This window comes from Saccoglossus kowalevskii, chromosome 3, assembly GCF_978046115.1.
Source record: "Saccoglossus kowalevskii chromosome 3, keSacKowa6.1, whole genome shotgun sequence".
Taxonomy (NCBI): Eukaryota; Metazoa; Hemichordata; class Enteropneusta; family Harrimaniidae; genus Saccoglossus; species Saccoglossus kowalevskii.
In genome coordinates this window covers 34,271,993-34,291,520 of record NC_140643.1, presented here as the reverse complement: position 1 = coordinate 34,291,520, position 19,528 = coordinate 34,271,993, and the positions used below count along the sequence as shown (strand labels likewise).

At 32.0% G+C, this 19,528-nt stretch overlaps 1 protein-coding gene across 1 annotated transcript in view; it reads right to left on the bottom strand.

Annotated features, from left to right (window-relative positions):
• The window catches only part of LOC102804829 (voltage-dependent calcium channel subunit alpha-2/delta-1), a 141,861-nt gene that overhangs the window by 14,227 nt on the left and 108,106 nt on the right, over positions 1 to 19,528 (bottom strand). Inside the window, exons 9-19 of the mRNA XM_085497102.1 lie at positions 17,970 to 18,069; positions 13,873 to 13,941; positions 13,628 to 13,717; positions 11,706 to 11,834; positions 11,105 to 11,183; positions 10,743 to 10,792; positions 10,335 to 10,418; positions 9,493 to 9,549; positions 5,982 to 6,056; positions 3,225 to 3,299; positions 1,079 to 1,117 (exon numbers count right to left, since the gene is read on the bottom strand). Coding sequence (XP_085353228.1) covers positions 1,079 to 1,117; positions 3,225 to 3,299; positions 5,982 to 6,056; positions 9,493 to 9,549; positions 10,335 to 10,418; positions 10,743 to 10,792; positions 11,105 to 11,183; positions 11,706 to 11,834; positions 13,628 to 13,717; positions 13,873 to 13,941; positions 17,970 to 18,069 — 847 coding nt within the window. The remainder of the gene's footprint in view (positions 1 to 1,078; positions 1,118 to 3,224; positions 3,300 to 5,981; positions 6,057 to 9,492; positions 9,550 to 10,334; positions 10,419 to 10,742; positions 10,793 to 11,104; positions 11,184 to 11,705; positions 11,835 to 13,627; positions 13,718 to 13,872; positions 13,942 to 17,969; positions 18,070 to 19,528) is intronic.

Here is a 19,528-nt window from a genome sequence, read left to right as displayed (position 1 = left end):
AGTGGAAGGACAGCGGATTAAAAAAAATACACATATACACGAATACACCAATTAATACTGACGCATACTGACAAACTATCAACATCTAGATTCCCCACCTGCCACGGCCAAAATAAACTCCACTCTGATATATTCTACACAATTTGGCTTTGGAACCGATGAATCAATGTATAGATATCTATACATTGATTAATGATTTGTAGAGATTTACCCACCATTAGGAAGTAACATTAAAAAAACATGCAAGAAAGGTTTCTTGAACTGGCTGCATACTGTCACATGCAGTATATGCCTTAATAAGTTCTTCTCAACAACAACAAAAATAGATTTGATATTATTATCATTATTATTATTAATAATAAGATACAATCATTCACTGGACAATTTACAACCCTGCTAAGTAGCAAGGCATTAACAGAGAATACTGACAATGTTCACAATACAAGTACATCACAAAGGATGTACCATTTGAAATAAACCAACACGAATATTATCATTATTGAATTAATGTTCATTATCACATTCAGTTAAATAAAAAAAAAGAGTACATTACAAAGAAATAGGCAAAAACAAGGTTATGAAATACCATCTTGTTGATGGATAATACTTTCAATAAATTTGACATGCAGACAGAGACAGACAGACAAAAAGTTCAATGGTGGGTAAATGTGGTGATTGGGAAATTTTATCAACGCAGTGAATCTATACTTTAGTCCCAATGTCAACTAAGAGGCAGTCAATATGAAAGTTACTTGATTTTATCATGAAAACATGAATTCTAGCTCTCAGCACAAATTTGTTCGGAAATTTTATGATCATTTGTAATATATCAGAATAGGTGAGAAGTGGTAAAATTACCCAATATATACCAAATATGACCAGTTTGATATTTTGCACTCAAATAACATTGGTAGAAACTACTACATGTTACAACCAATTTGATTCATGCTGAAAACTAGCTAATATGTTTCCACATTCAAACAGGTAACAAGAACTCAAGGTTTCATTATTTGCCAGTCTTGTAATATGGTCCTTGCCTCATTGAAATTCACACCTAGTATACCCGGAAGACATATACCTTGAGCCCTTCCTGATCAGTCTCTCTCGCTTTCTCTTCCTGGATATTGAAATATGGTCAAATACTAAATACGTCTAAACATGCAAACATCATGCAATATATCACATGCATTCATGTGAATTAGCCATGCACTGTTCATGCACGTATCATGTGATCGGGACTAAACAGCTGTGTGTGGATTCCAGCCACCGACTAATTTCAACAGAATTTGTATTTTTTTCTCTATATAATTAACAGCGAATGCCTGACCACATATTGTAGTCACGATCACATATTACGAACATTCCTCATGCTACCAGTTAATGGCAGCATCTGTAACAGAACACCCAGCCAGACGAGGTCCCTGTGAAAGAAAATGCCTAGAATGGAAAACACAGTTAGACATAGACACATGAGTCTACACAATTCCTAAATCAAATCAGTGAATGTAATAAAAGAATTTATTTGAAAGCATGTATATTTGTCAATAAAAACTTTTCCATTTCTTGCAATCATGAAAGTGATTATTTCCACTACTCTTGATGCAACAAACCCATTTCCTTCATCTTTATAAATATTTATAAATTGCAATGGCAGTAGAATCCAACTAGCCAATCAAAGAGCACAGTATTCAATGACGTCATTTGAAAACAGTTCTGTATCTTTTAATCAGCCAACAGAAACCACTTTGAATTGAGAAATTTATAAATAATTATAAAAATAAAGGAAATGCCTTTGTTGCATTGAGAGTATACAGCTATGTTGTGAGTATAAATCATGATCTCAATATAGACCCACCAATTCATAGTAGAATAGCTAAGAATTAAATGTCTACAGTGCCTGTGTATGCATTTGAATCAATATATGCATAAGATGATGAAAATTCATCTTAATTAGTCTACTCACTTTTTTTTGACAATTTATTGTGAAAAAATGTATTTTTGAATGTTATAGTTGAATAGTCCTGAAATTACCTTTTGAGTAAGATGGTGGTGAGATAGAAATAAATTATTGACAGTACATGCTGGTGTTTTTACAGTAGTCATGGAAATGCGAACATTTACAGTGTCAACAGTATAGTCAGACTGCTAAATCTGTTTGTGAAGAAGAGTGTTTCTAAAGTGTAAACACTACTGACTACTAAAACTAGTATGATAAATGATTTGTTAATATAAGACGCTTAATAGTGTACTAGTAGAGTACTACAAACTTATAAATAGGAAAAACAAAAAAATAAATAAATTTGAAACCAGAGCAACAGCATAATGTATACAAGCTGCCATAATACAGCAACTCATAACCTAAAAACATATTTTACTTTGCTTTTCATCTTTCAATGGCCCATTTCATTTCCTGCATTAAGTATGGAGCAAACAGGACGGAAAACAAAAGACAAAATGCACACAAGACAGTCAATAAATATTACTTCCTGTCATCACAAAGGCCTTTTTTACTATGTATGTATATTTGTATATACATGTTAAATTTTAATTAGAAGAAGTCAAGGTTGTTTTATGATTGTAGGTGGTTTATGAGTATGTTCTTTCCAGAATAATACAAATTTATCCATGGCGCCCTCTATATATTGGAGTGTTACTTGAATTGCGCCCTCTAGTGTCCAACTATTGCTTTACTTATTACGTTATTACTTTGAAATTCTGTTTTGTGTCTCAGCCAGCCAATTGGGGTGCTAGTAGTGAGGGAAGTATTGTAAGTAAGTATTGTATTGTAAGTAACGGAAATTGCTTGATGAATAAATTACCTTCAGAAAAGAAAACCAGTTTTCATACAGAGTTTAGATAAAGCTGATATGTAAACAAATAAGACTTTTTTTGTGAAAACTGTTTATATATGTAGTTTGAAAAAAAATAACCTTGAATCATAGAATGGTCTCTTCCATACTTCCAATAAATATATGTTGAAGATGATTGTTATATTGCCTGGTATCTCAAATATTCAATGTAGTACATCCCACCTCTGAGAAGTAACATGTTATATTGATGTTTTTTTAATTCCTTTGAGATTTTGTAATCTCAAACACAGTTTCTTCTTCAAAAACCTGTTTCACTAAACGATAATAATGAAAGATGTGTATTAAAAAAACATGCAAATGGTGAAAAAAGTGTAAAGTGAAGTTTATGGTGATTTTGTAAATGTCTTTCCCTACCTGTCCCTTGAGCCGAGGATGGATCAGAATATATCCATTTGTATTAATACCAAACGCATAACTAGCAGGTCCAAGCTATAAGAGAGGTATACAACGAAATTACAACGAAAATGGAAATCAAGCTAACAACTAAAGCAAGAGATATAACATATCTGGATGGAAACTTTGAACAGTTTGATTAACTGCACATACCAAACACTGGCAATGGATTCAGAGAACAGTATAGTTAACTGAAATGTCAATCCATCCAGAGATAGTAAAAGTTATATTATTCCACAGACTGAAACAGAAATATTTAGAACCAGGCATTTCATTTGCAATAACGGTATGAACGGCAAGTGGACATAACATTCCATATGTACAACATCAAAGCATCATTTTAGGGTATGTGGAATACATGCTGGCCTGTATCAAAACTAATCAAACTTAATTCTCAAGAAACTGTTTGTGTTTAAGTTGGCGTGAAATATTACTATGAACGTAAGTAAGCAAGTGAAAAAAGTGCGTTTTTTCCAAGTGCAAGTCACGCGTTATGGAAAGGAAAATATGTATAAACAAGACCAGATAGGAAAATAATCTCACAAGGCATTGGGTCTTTACAAAATATTCATGCAAACATTTATAAGAATACAAATAAAGCGAGGAAAGAATCTATGCAGGAAAAAGGTACCTGCTCTCTCTAATGAACTTACTGTCTTTGTGTCTGATTCAGAAGCGTGCTGAGGGAAGACACCAATATAGACCAGAAAACATTACAACTATTACTACTACATGTTATTATCAGAGGAAATATGGAACTAGGTTGACAATTGCGATTTAAATATAAGCAGCATAACAAAAGGAAGGGGGAGGGGATGATTACATGTAGTGAAAGCATGGGGGTTTGTTATAGATAAAAAAACTAGGTTTTGCTGGAGTGTTATTTAAAAAAAATATCATGCTATGTTTATTATTTAAAAAAAAAGGCTTGTATTTGGCACAATATGTGTGTTATTATGTGTAAATTTTGCTATCCAGTTGCATGTTGAAAAAAAATTGCAAATGAATTGGCAGTTTTCAATCATGAAGCTATTTAAAAGTAACTGAAGACAATGCAGTAAACCAGCAAGCTGAATTTGCAGTTTTGCATTTCAAACATAAAGCCACTGTTTTATTCTGGGGGTAATTGAAACCTGAATGCACAACTGAAAACTAATTGGAATAATATTTTTAATTAGTACCGGTAATGAAGCTCTATAAGTATTACCTTCCAGTAGATGCACTACACAGATTCCTTAGTTAGTAGGGATTCAGAATTAAAAACAGGGGAACTTAGAGGGGAAGTAATTGTGCATTCAGTCTCCAATCACCTGTCTGTACAAAATAAAATATTTACAGCCAAGTCTTGTGTTGAGGAACAAGACCTTATCGTAACATGTTCTTGCCAAAGATTGCAAAGATGGAATAAATCAATTGGCAGTTGATTCTTGTACACAGCACAGCAACTTGTGGGGGAATATTATAATGTGAATATATATGAAATAGAAGATAACAGAAGCACAACACCATAGATATAAAATATTAATTTGAAAAAGGGAATGATATTCACTACCAACTATGAGTAATAATAAATTATGGGTGTATGACATTTGAATATGATGCATGCATAACAACAAATATGGTACAATAATGAGAATATGATGGACGATTAACAGCATATATAGTAATTAAAAATCAAATATGATGGGATGCACAACACCAAATATGGTACAGTAATTAGAATATGATGAGATGAACAACACCAAGTATGGTATAGTAATTAGAATATGATGGGATGCACAACACCAAATATGGTACAGTAATTAGAATATGATGAGATGAACAACACCAAGTATGGTATAGTAATTAGAATATGATGGGATGCACAACACCAAATATGGTACAGTAATTAGAATATGATGAGATGAACAACACCAAATATGGTATAGTAATTAGAATATGATGGGATGCACAACACCAAATATGGTATAGTAATTAGAATATGATGGGATGCACAACACCAAATATGGTATAGTAATTAGAATATGATGAGATGCACAACACTAAATATGTATGGTAAAGAAATTAGACTATAATAATATAAATAACACCATATATGGTAAAGTTATTGAAACATGGTGGATGAAGTATGCTAAATATGGTATATTCATATATGTAATAAGAGGATATCACAAGTACACAGCAAGGTGGTTGTATCAACAGACAGACTGAGTTCATACTTTGCTGTGTTCTCATAATAACCTTACAATTATACATGTACATCTTTTTCCTGCTTGTAATTGACGAGAGATACCAGTAGCCCAAAATGGCAATGAAAATGTTTTGCGCTGTGCGAACGTTTGTGTTCAGTTACATTTTGTTAATTCTATTATTGTATTACCCAAACAATTATCATATATTTTGGCAATACAAATAAATTTTCAATATTTTAGGGGGTGATACATATGATTGGCCAATTTCTTTTTCTAAAAAAAAATAAAGTTAACTATCTTACACCACATGCAATATTACAAACTTTACTTATACAATAACTTAAAAAAATACATGTTGCTAAACAAAAAATAAACCAGAATATGTAGTAAATAAATGCATGGTATGACATTATAAAAATTATAGGACAATTCACAAAATATGATTCGGAATTTTCAAAAAAATTATGTGGTACTAATAATTTGTAAACAAGGTGACTTTATTTCCTTAATACATGTAGGATCCTACCTTGTACTCAGGAATAAGCTCCTCCATGTCAGCTATGGTGACATCAGTACCAGTCACACCAAGTAACTGTTGATTCTGTCAACAAAATATTTAGATAAGTATTATATCATTTGAATAATTGTTGAAAATCTTGTCTACAAATATTATACCATAAACAAAAGAAACTAACCTGGTCACCACTAGGTGTTGCTATAACTACTTTTATAGCATGTACACTTAAGGTCAAGAATTTAAACTTTGATTAGAAACCCATCTATTGGATAAAACTATCTGGTTAACTCAGGTAATCCCTAATTTAGAATTTGTTTCAAATATTCACCAAGAAAAAAAAAATTATATTGTACATGCATTAACACAAGACTAGTATGCTACGTAGCAGTTTGTTTTTCTTCAGCTGAATTAAATGCAAAAGTACATTAGTCACTAACAATGAGACAGGTTTTAACAGTATACCATAACCTTATTCATGTGTTGATATGAAAATATTACAAAGGCATACAAAACATACTTTTGAATAAAAGAACAAAATTTCCAGCTAATATTGAACGTTAAGAAATGTGCCAAAGACATTTAAACTTACAGCATAATATCAACATGTAATTGTAACATGTATTTAAGGCTAATTTGCTTTCAATAATGACATGAATGGCTAAGAATAGATGTACAAGTATTATTATAAAAAAACATTCGTATAATTTTGTTCTGCCAAAATATTGCAAAATATCTTGAGTGTTTATCTATAAAATGACAATTTCTTTTAATTCTATATTCTATTATATACAAGTGGAGGTTGTATAGATGCTATTAAATAATATGAAAGTGAATTAAGTATTTGTTGATTGCCTTTATATTCTACATCTATATTTTAAAGTATTGCTTATAATATGCACACATGTCATGGATAAGCCTATTACATTAGACAGTATCTTAATTTGAACAAATAATATAGCATATAAAGTAAGTGAAGTGTGTTTACTTGAACACAAAGAAAATTTCCAGTCAATTGAGGCAGGAGAAAACAAACAAAGAATATGAATAAATGGAGTAAAGTAATAAAGATATAACAAACCAGTATTCAATGTAATGCACCTTGAAGTTGTGTTCACATTGAAGAACTCGGCACATGCTAAATATAAGGATAAAATTGATGTGTGTCCAAATGTATCGTATGTGTGAATGGTAAGAGAAGTAGATTCTTTTAATGATTTATAACACATAGCATAACACTCACAAGCTGAGCTGTCGATGAATGTTAATGCAACTGTCCAATCTCTCACCAAACATGGTTGATTAATTAATAATTGCCAAGATCTTGTAGCATGAACACAACTAAAGTTTTATGTTCAATAGATTGTAACATTTTAAAACTGAATGACAGCCCCCTGTTCCTCCCATAATATACACTGTAAAACATGTTGAAATAGCTACATGCCATTTTAGCTAATTTGACTCAATGCATGAATTAACTGAATCTTAATTTAGTTAAAGTGTCAACAATCGTTCTGTGATAATATACTTTACTTTAAATTAGCGACATCTTAATGTAGCAAGACAGATTAGCTAAATTAGCTAAAATAACGTGCTAGCTAAAAAGACATGTTTTACAGTATACTTACGGTAACTTCCATGCTTAACTTAACATCCAAGCGGGTTGGTTTGCACCTATTAATAGGAACTTATGATTTTTTAAGCAAGCACCCTTGTCATCAATGAATTCAACTTATTCTTTGTAGTATATAATTACCTAGGTTACTCATACGAGAGATATTTAGGTGGATTACTCTGCACTCAGATAGATGGCAGTTTTAAGAGCAAGTAGATCTCGACAAAGTTCTAAGCCAGCAAAATGTTAATTTACACTTGGACAGTACTGTATACCATAAAGTAGTAGCTGTCGCACCGCGTCTTGTTCGATATGGGACTCATAGCAACGTGTACAAAGCCTTTAAAATACATTGTTTGTTTACATGAATTCAAACATGCACTGTGCGACAACAACCACCCTTTAACTCTCTAAGCATTATCTTGTATTATCTTGTATACAGGATATGTATCTTGGTTACCCCGGTAATTACTTTAACCTAAAAAGTACCTTGGGTCGTGAACAAAATTCAGTAAACCCCATGCAACCTTGATTGATTTTGAGATTATTGAGGGGGGGGGAATTATTTTTTACCTGGACAACATAAATTCCTTTCATGCATTGCATTTTAGCTGCTTCAGGTGTATACTAAACACAAACATAAAGAACCTAATAGTCCACTTTCATGACCCATGAAGGTCACACATCCTGGTACTTTCATGACCCATGAAGGTCACACATCCTGGTACTTTTCATGACCCATGAAGGTCACACATCCTGGTACTTTCATGACCCATGAAGGTCACACATCCTGGTACTTTCATGACCCATGAAGGTCACACATCCTGGTACTTTTATTGGTATGACAGCATCACAAACATGAACAAATGGAAAATTTTAAGAAACATTTTACTCAACATTTTGCTGAAATATCCAAAAACGTGTCAGGATGTGTGACCTTTAGAGGTCATGAAAGTGACCAACTATGAGAGGAAACACCTAGTGGATGTAGAGGAAACTAATCAAGAGTCTAGCATTGATATAACTTCATGACTGATCATCTTCAGATTGTCAATCAGATAACTCAATGCAACTCAAGGACACCCTAAGTTGCTGAAAACTCAATTACAGAGAAATACTCAGCTATTAAATTTAGCAGGAATATTCTAACCCCAATATCTAGTAAATATCATCACATTTTAGTATACGACTCCATTATTACTCCATATGTTAAGGGATTCTAATATAATACAGGTGAGAGTACACCTTAACAAGAACCATTTATATCAATCCACAGTCCCTCAACATCAGGCAAACATTGCATATGTTAATTTAATGTTAATAAGGAGATACAATGTAGCATCCAGTATTGCATCTTCCGTAAATAAACAAAAATTAAAAGAAACATGCACTGTAACAATAAGCTTATGAGTTTCCAATCCATTTCTTGAGGGACTGTGATCAAGTGCTACAAATAAATCTTAGTATAATGTACTTTGTATTAAAATCTCAGATACATCTGATAGCTTATGATTAAAATAAAGAAGAACCCCAATTAAACTTAGCTACATTATAGGATGAATACTGTGGTATGCCAAGTAGCAGCACCTACCGTCCACACATTTGTGTCATTTCCAGTGTGATTGCCATACTTGTAAAATTTATATGTACATGGAGCAAACAAAAAACAGTCAAAGCAAGAAAAGAAAAAGGAGATAGCAAAGAAAAGGTCATGACTAAACTGCAAATGAAAATGATATACTGATTGATGAAGTGAAGCAACGTACATCAGTAAATACTTTAAGGAATAGAAATAAAGCTAAAATGAGAAATACCATAAATTCTAACACGAAAGTAGAGAGATCACAGGAAAATATAATTTAAAAATATCCATATCCATATAGATTCAGGAAATAAGATGACACTTACTTCAGGTGTTGTTCTGTTGTACACTGGCAATGTGACAGTTGTCATCATTCCAAGACCCTGCAAACGAAAGCATTATTATATAGTGGATGGTACTAACAGAATGTTTTCCTTTCATTTTGGCAGGTGATGTGGCGAAAAGGTCAAATTTTCTTCACAATTGCAATACCAGGAATACAAAGTACAAGTAAAAATGAGATACTACTTAATAAACAAACAAAATCTTGACATTTTCAGTGACTTATACATATTACAATACACTCTAGTATAGTCCAGGGACTGTCTTTACCATTTCACCACCAGTTCCCTCTTTTTATCACAAAATAGTCCCATTTACAGTCTGCAATTTCTGAAGATTGGGACAAAAATAGCCAAATTTTTTGAGTAAAAACTGAAAATTAACTCAAATTTTGTCTGTTGGCTCCAAAAAATAAGATTCATTTTCAAGAAATATTGAAGAATATAAAAAAAAAAGTGCAGACACATTTGGGAGAGACAGTCTGATGGTAAAAAGGTTAACCCAATAATCTGCTTCCCAAACACTCAATATTAGAGAGCAACCTCACTTAGGTGCAAAAGAGGTCCTATTTGTATATATTGCTAGTTCCAGGACTAGCCATACAAAAATGTTATTATATTATTATTTTTCATTGAAGAAACCCATGTATTAAACTGCATACAATAAACTATAAATGAGGATGATGACCATTTTTTTTTTATTTTTGCTAATATTGTATTGTAGAAAAAATCTGTGAATGTGCAAAAAATTTGAAAATTCACAATAGTTTGATGAACCTGAAAAGCATTGCCAAAGTTAGCACAGGAAAAACATTCAGTGGACTTACCATAGCATCAAGATAGATATTAGACCATTGATAAACTCTGGCACGTTCCAAGGCCATGGGACGACTCAAAACTCTCACATAATTCTACAAAAAGATTAAAACTATGTTAACTTTTGTAATCTATACAAGGTAAGTTTCTTATTACTGTAAAATGTTTAATTCTCACTCGGGTTAAATTTTGCCAATTTAGCATTTCAGGCATACTCAGTGGGTTTTAAATTCATGGTTTTATCACTTAGATAATGTGATCTATGCTAAATTTTACACATACACTGGGTTTTAATTTGGCTCATTTTCTAGTCAGCGAAATAGGCAAAATTGAAACCCAGTGAATAATTAACCCTTTACAGTATTGTCGTTGTTGTTTTTCTTAGTCTATTAAACTTTGTTACCCCTGGTTCTACTTACCAGTGTGTTAAGTCTGATAGCACCAACAGCAGGTATCCGACTAAAATAACCTGTGGTAGAGTAGGATAGAAGTATATATTGTTAACAAGTTCAATTGATATACGCTAAACTTCCACAGACCTAGGGAGTCAAACACCACGCCATCGGTACTATGGCTGTTTATGTGTTGACAATCATATAATTATAGGTAAAAAGTGGACAATCTGATATAATATAAATATTGACATTATTTATCAAATACTACATATACGCAAGCAAAAGCACATCTTTGAAGAACAAGTAATTACATAATCCCTACGGTATTATATTTTCTGTTTTTCAGACATGAATTACATATAAAGTTTCAACAGTGTTTTATTTACCTTCATTTTCACAAGCCATATACTTGACGCCACCGGACGAAGTTACTTGTGGTCCAACAACATACGTGAATACGCGGGTCTGAAACAAAAAAACAACATTTACACAGACATCTTTACTATACTGCTGCCCTCTAGTGGCAACTATCATGAAGTCTTTTGAGGATACAACATTGGTAATGTGATTAAACCATACTTGTGTTTTACTGGGTAACATGTTTACATGCTGCTTACAGTTATTGTTTTTGTTTTTTTATTATTATTTTATTTTATACAAGCCAAGCTACCCTCAGCAAAATTTATAATTACAGCAATTACCTAACGTCAATGTATTAATTCACCAATGTTTTTATTGAGCATCTCTGAATAAAAGCTAATATTTTATTTTGAATCCTTGAATCATTAGTTTTTGTACAATTCTGACTCTTTGTTTATAATTAATAATGTTTTGTGACTTCAATCAAAATTAAAGATATAAATAATGAAGAATAGACTTATAGAGTCTGTGTTTAAAATAATATATACTTGTAGATAAATTACCTAGTATATGTAATTGTATTCACAGTAGGGATTAAGAATCTAATCAATATACCGTAGTACTTACTTCAATAGGAAGGTTATAATTCCGGAATACTTCCTCAGCTCTCTGCTCACCACCATCAGTGAGAAGCATGATGACTTGACTACAGTTGGCACCTTGATTTTCTTCTTGAAATGCTGATGTTTCTTTAAACTTTTACAAAGAAACAACAATGGCAGACAAAGTATGTAACATTGACATGCACAACTCAGTGACTTCATAGTCGTATCATTTCAAATGTGCAGAATATAACCCTTATCCTGTCAGCCCAATGTACTTTTACACTGACTCGACCAACAGGAGCTAATGCAGGAATGTATAATACAATATTGGTTTTGTTCAATGATTAGATTTTTTTTTTGTAAATGTATATGTGAATGTTAGACAAGCCATGCATGGCACAGTCCCCATTAGTTATCAAATTTAAGATATATAGTTTTGTTTATAGTAATATAGCTGGAATATAAACATGTCAGGAATATGATTATGATATTTGTTTAACATTTAAATGATTGACATTTGTATCTGATCGTCAAACAAGTATTGAGAGATATTGCTCTGGAACAGCATTAATTGAAACAAAATCAGCCATTTTGAGTACATGTATAATGAATATATAAAATTTGAACATAGTCAGTCAAAGCATGTCAGAGATAAGGTTCTAGAAGCCCATTCATTAAAACAAAATGGCCACTAGACAGTCATTCTGAATCCGATCTAAAAAATTAAATAACGTGCATCAGGAACTCGTTATGTCTAATGTATGTACCAAGTTTGAACGAAATCCATTCATAAATGCCAGAAATGCTTGATATTTGATGATTTTTTTGCACAAAAATGGCCACCATTCGGCCATTTTTAATAGGATCATCAAACCAATATATCTGTATATCTATGACATGATGTATAATGAATATTTGAAATTTGAACATAATCAGTCATAGCAAGTCAGAGATATGGCACAAGAACCACATTCATTAATACAAAATGGCCGCCAGTCGGCCATTTTGAATCTTATTTGAAAAACAAAATGATGTGCATCAAGGTCCTATAATGTCCAACGTATATACCAAGTTTGAACAAAATCCCTCTGTAAACAACCAAGAAATGCTTGATTTTGATGATTTTTTAGCACAAAATAGGGCCACCATTCGGCCATTTTTAATAGGATTGTCAAATCAATATATCTGTATATCTATGACATGATATATAATGAATATTTAAAATTTGAACATAATCAGTTATAGCAAGTCAGATTTATTGCACTAGAGCCACATTCATTAAAACAAAATGGTCGCCAGTCGGCCATTTTAAATCTTATTTGAAAAACAAAATGATGTGCATCAAGGTCCTATAATGTCCAACGTATATAACAAGTTTGAACAAAATCCATCTGTAAACAGCCGAGAAATGCTTGATTTTGATGATTTTTAGAACAAAAATGGCCGCCATTTGGCCATCTTGAATCAGATTGTGAAACAAATTGATGTGCATATGTATAATATTATGTATGATGTATGTTTCAAGTTTGATTGGATTGGTCCAGGCATTTCTAAGATACAGGTTCGGACATAGCCCGGAAACACGGAGGTAAAAACATAGGTCCCCGTTTTCGGACTGCGTCCAAACGGGAACTAAAAATGATACTTGAAATGATTTATTGACAAAAACAGACATTTATGTACTAAATACAAAAATATCTGCTACTTTATTTGAATGATACGATGACCAGTCTCAAATAGAACCTATTAATTCATGTTTGAACGTCTCTAATTTATACTGCTAAGTGAGATTTCAGGGGAAAAAATTGAACCTTCAACTTATCAAATATTATGCGAGGTATGAACATGTGAACTACTGAACCAAGCTCAGCTTGCTGTTACCTATGTATAATTCAACAGCACATGTTAATTACAAGATAGCATTATTTCTTGTTTTATACTCACTTTCTTAAACTGTTCAAATGCAAATGTGAAACCTATGTCGAAGCTGGCAATACCATTATCTACCAATAATCTTATTTTATCTTTCATGACCTTCAAAAAAAAATTATGATATCAACAACACAAATAATCTATTTTAAAAGTGCCCACAACTTGTTGTCAGTCGATGCATGATTTAGTATTATGCTGATTGCTGTGAATGTCTAGCCACAGTATTAAAACTCAATAATGAATGATTATGTACTTACATTTTTATTCCTCTCATTGGCTTGCACAAATGTTTCAAAACAGCTCACAAATCTAGCCCTTTCATTAAACTGGAAGAATAAAAGAAAATTTTTAAATATGCTCAGTTTATAATAAAAACATTGTACATAATAATTACATTTTGAAATTTGTAACAAGTATCAGTTATGATATGTTTGCATTTGTTCACCATTTTATTATATGAAACACAATGGGTTAGAAAAATGATGAAAACATTATAAAACATTTTTTTTCAATAATCAGACTAGTGAGTCAATCAGGTAACTAATTAATGATGGATATGAATAAAATTTAAACACGTTTGCTAGACATTTGATAGTCATACAGCATCCCCACATTTCAAGAAATCCAACCAATTATTCAATTAATGTGTAAATTAGTTAATTAATTTGCATATATTTGTGTGCAAAACACATATTTATAAAGGTATCAAATATTGTTTGAATTTTATGGTCAATTAATCTGAAAGAAAGCAATATGAGCATGTTCAAGTAATTCTCTTTGAACTTTTGAGTCCAAAAATCCTGGTATTCTCACACAAAGAACCTAGTGAGTCTTAAAACCATGTGGCATTGTATGTGAAGGCCAGATTTCCTTTTCTATCACCAATATGAGGCTTTAATTATGATTGGAAATTATAAAACGTTTGAATGTTATAAATATACTATGTACAATTTTGAAAAAGTTTATTGAACCTGAAGCGAAGCTGATGTCAAATAAGCCAAAGCCTATGCGACAGCTGTACTGTATACTTGTACAGATAAACAACCACACATGCAGGGTACAATTTGAAGAAACATATTGTAAGAAAAATGCAGAAAGGGCTGATTAAATAAAAAGATATCAAAGAAATCTACGTGAATTCTAGTGCAGAAGTTAGGGTTAGCCATTAACATATAACAGAATATTTTTCACATCCCTCTTCCCTCTCAGATGATTTCTCCTAGTACCGGTACATGAACAGCCGAACAGATCTATTGACTATGCAATGTTGTGTACTAATTGTATTTTTTTATTAACATATCATCGCCAATATGAATTCTATCAATTCTAATCAAAGCGAAAGTACATGTAACTCAATAACCGCCCATGACCTTTGTCACAGTATAAATTAAAATCATCTTCCCAAGTAATTTGTTAAAACCTGATTTCTTTCATGTTTTTTTTAATCATGTTTTCAAACACCACAATGAATAACTCTGCAAAAGATGTCTTCAATACAGCATATACACTTTGGCAAAACTGTACGCTATTTCTTCAGGGAGCAAAATAAATTGAATTTGCATGAAGTGGACACATGGGAAGCAGTTTTCATATAAATGGTTCCTGAATTATTGACAGTGCAAGTATAAATTTCATTTTATTGCTTTTCTCTGGCGAATTCAATCTAAAATCATATAATACTGTATCATGATAAACTGGAAGAGGTGTAACCTTCAAAAGTGAATATTTGAGTTACATCAAGTATTCAAATAAGTAACTTAAGTCCGTTCATAGGCATTCATTTTTTTTAAATTGAGGTGACAAATTTAACACAAACTTTTGCAAAAGTGTATTAAAATTTGTAAATACTGATTTGGACAAGTTATCAACTGCTGTGTACAAAATATTTTGTCTAAAATAAAACATTTTTTGTATTCCAATAGATAATCATGTTGCATGGAAAACCATGGTTTATTAAGCAGAAATTAATAAGCGTACAAGTTTATTTTCTAAATTGTTAATCATAAACAAACATTTGATTAACAAACATAAAATGAGGCAATAGGGACATTGTTATGAAGTATGATCAGGTGATACTAGATAAATTCAAAACACTGATAACATAAATAATTACACTGAACTGCCATGCTAGATGAGATAAATTGTCTTTAAACTAGTTTAAACTGTTCATAAATAATGTATATTCTTAAAGCCTAATACAGACAGGTATTCAGTGTTGGATGTTGCATGATATGTGCTAATCGTACATGACAAAAAAAAACGATAAATGTTTTAAATTATATTGAATAATTAAATCAATGTTACAAATTTTGACGAAATGGCATGAGATGCTCGTTATAACTAAATGATGATTAGTTCTATATCATTTTTTTCAAGTAAATAATTATGACTTTCATCATCCAAAATTTAAAATAATCACAAACATGCAACTTTTTTAATTAAAATGGCATCACATCTAAATATAGATAAATATCATCTAAAAATGATCTAAAATACAAACAATTTGCCATTACATTCATTTGATCTAAAACATAAACAAAATTTATAACTGTAGAATAAGAAAAATGGCAACATGATTTATTTATTATTGTTTGCATAAATTCCATGCTTGAAATAAATAAAAGGTAACCTCTCAATAAGTTCTAGAAAAGTAATTCCATTGATTCTGCATTGATTCATGCAAAAAAGATCGGGTAAATTTCAAGAGTTGACGACACTATAGAGAACTCCTGCACGTCACCAAAGCAGGAGTACATGCTCAATATATAACATGTAGCATGTAGCAATGAACAATGAGGAAGAAAGCCGTATTTTCACGGTCTAACTGGTAGCTTATTTACAATATTTTGCAGTTACATAAATAGTGAGTGTAGACAAATGGCCAAGAGATTGAACACACACTGGGATGTCATTAACAAGGTATCAATCCATCTTAAATGTCAAATATAAATGATATCACTATTTGAATTTGGCAGAATTGACATATGGAAACACAAAAGAGGAAGGATGTAATTAAAAGTAAATTTCATCAAACAAAAAAGAATTTGTAGACATTAAAGCCAGTTACATCTTGTCTTTGTACCCAATGGAATAAAAAATGTGAGACAACATCTGAGAAACAGGTATGACAGTTGAGAAAAATAGAAGCAATACAGTAAAAAGCCAATAAAAAGAAATAATTGACATGTTTTTGTATACCATCATGTCTTAGTTTTGTAGCAATTTTGAACTATTAATTTAAAATCATCAAACACGTCTGAGAAACAGCTGTAGACATGTTAAAATGTTGTTTTTGGTGTTTTAGGTACATAAATGAAGACTAGTCAAATGGCTACTAGGTAAAATGAGATTCATCAGTAACCCACTATGAGCAATATCACTAAAACATTTGAAAGAAATCACGGAAAAAGCACACCTCTGAGATGGTTAATGACATGATGAAACAGCTGTCAAATAGGCAATCAAGCAATATGTGTATAATGTCTTGTTTTTGTACCAACTTTTAACAAATTGGCCTGAGAAATGAAGTTTTGGTTTCAGACTACATCAAATTGCCCCAACATGTCTTGTCATAATTTTAAACAAGGTTGAGTAAGGCATGTCAGAGACAAATTACACTTTGGAGGACGTCATGACAACCATAAGTACAATATTCATTTTAATTCCAAATGGCAATCATGATATCTCTAACTGTGATCATACATACCACTGAAGACTAAATAATGCAGACACATGCACTCTGAATATTTATTGCCATCTTATACCACTCTCTTATTTTCAGTCATGTAAATAGTTTTTTTTTAACAAACTTTCATGTATAATTCAAATAAATCTCAACATTACCAGTAATTATGCTTGCTTTTCTGACAAATATTAGTGATGTTATGTATTTGATATATACATGTAATTTTCCCATTCATATATCAGGATAACTATTTTTGAGTGTACTGTGGAATACTTTATTTTCGCTGGAATTAATTTTCGTTGAAAAGGCATTTTGGGCGTTTTGTATGGAGTTTATTTTCACTGATTTTTGATGAGTTTATTGTGAAATATAGGAAAAAAAGTATATTCGCTGGATTTTATTTTCACGGAATCATCCCTTCAGCAAAACCAGCAAAACTAAATTCCAAGCGAAAATAAAGTATTCTTAGTACAGTACTTAAGTTATAGCTGTATTTTTCAGTAAATTAGCTGCAGACCAGATACACGAGCCATATATTGAGTCGCATGAGCTGTAGATAAGCAAGATGAGACATGTATTTACCGGTACAACCATTGTCAGTGAATTAAATAAAAAGGTGGTGAGAACAAAAATTTGTGGCACATAAATTGTGTAAATTTTAGTACTTACTGATGCAATGTTTACAAAATCATTTTCTCCCAATGTGTCGATTAAAGAAACAGCTGATGCTTTAATAAGCTCAAGAACCAATCCATGTACACTGCCACTCCTAAGAGAGAACAAATACCAAGTATGACATACAGTTACCTGACTCAACACTAAAGTCTTGCAGGTAATTACAACTGAAAGAATTGAGAAATATTACATCTCCCTTTAAATAAAAGAGATTTAAATCCCATCCAATAAAAACAAATTACCATCAAATGTAAAAAAAAAATATTTTAAATAAAAATTTACAGCAAACCTTCTTAATGTACTGAGAATATGCTAAATTAATTATAACAAGCCTTGAATGCACAGTCACCATTAATTATCAAATTTAAGATGTATAGTTTTGTTTATAGCAATATAGTTGGTACATAAACATATCAGAGATATGGATCCAGAAGCTGATGCTTGATGATGATGATTTTTTAACATTTAAATTATTTAGTCATCCTGTATCTGATCATCAAATGAGTCCATATTTCGAGATATTGCTCAGGAACAGCATTTATTAAAACAAAATGGCCATTGGTAGGCCATTTTGAATCGGATCATCAAACAGATACATCTGTATATCTATGTCATGATGTATAATGAATACATCAAATTTGAAAATAATCAGTCAGCGTGCATATGTATAATATTCTGTATGATGTATCTGTGAAATTTGAATGTAATCTATCCAGGCATGCCTAAGATATACATGTATGTTCGCACGCACACACACAGATCAACAGATCAATCATCCTAACAGCATCCTAACAGGGACTAGTAAATACTTTTGTAAAAATTACAAAATTATACAGAGCTGAGTCAGCATTGCAATATTACAACTCGGTATTGTAGTAGTTTTATTCTAAGTGGCCATAGTTGCATGTCACTGCTGCTAAGACCTGTAGTCTGCAAGTACATTGTAGCTAGTTATTGGTTCCTGCCAAGACATGTGGTCTCCAAGTGACTAGTTACTGATTTCTGCCAAGACCTGTGGTCTCCAAGTGGCTAGTTATTGGTTCCTGCCAAGACCTGTGGTCTCCAAGTGGCTAGCTACTGGTTTCTGCCTAGACCTGTGGTCTCCAAGTGGCTAGCTACTGGTTTCTTCCAAGACCTGTGGTCTCCAAGTGGCTAGTTACTGATTTCTGCCAAGACCTGTGGTCTCCAAGTGGCTAGTTACTGATTTCTGCCAAGACTTGTGGTCTCAAAGTGGATAGTTACTGATTTCTGCCAAGACCTGTGGTCTCCAAGTGGTTAGTTTCTGGTTGCTGCCAAGACATGTGATATGCAAATAGTTAGACATAGGATCTGCAAGTAGCTAGTTACATGTTGCTGCCAAGACTTGCTTCCATCAAGACCAGTGGTTTCAAAGTGGCCAGTTATTTTTAATTATTGGTGGTTTTTTTCAAACCGAATTATCTATGCTACCCATCCCCTCTAATTACACAATGCCAAGCAACCTCCACAACATTTTTGTAGTTCCTTTAAAACTGGTACATGTATGTTAAGAAATAAGTCATGCAAGACTGAGT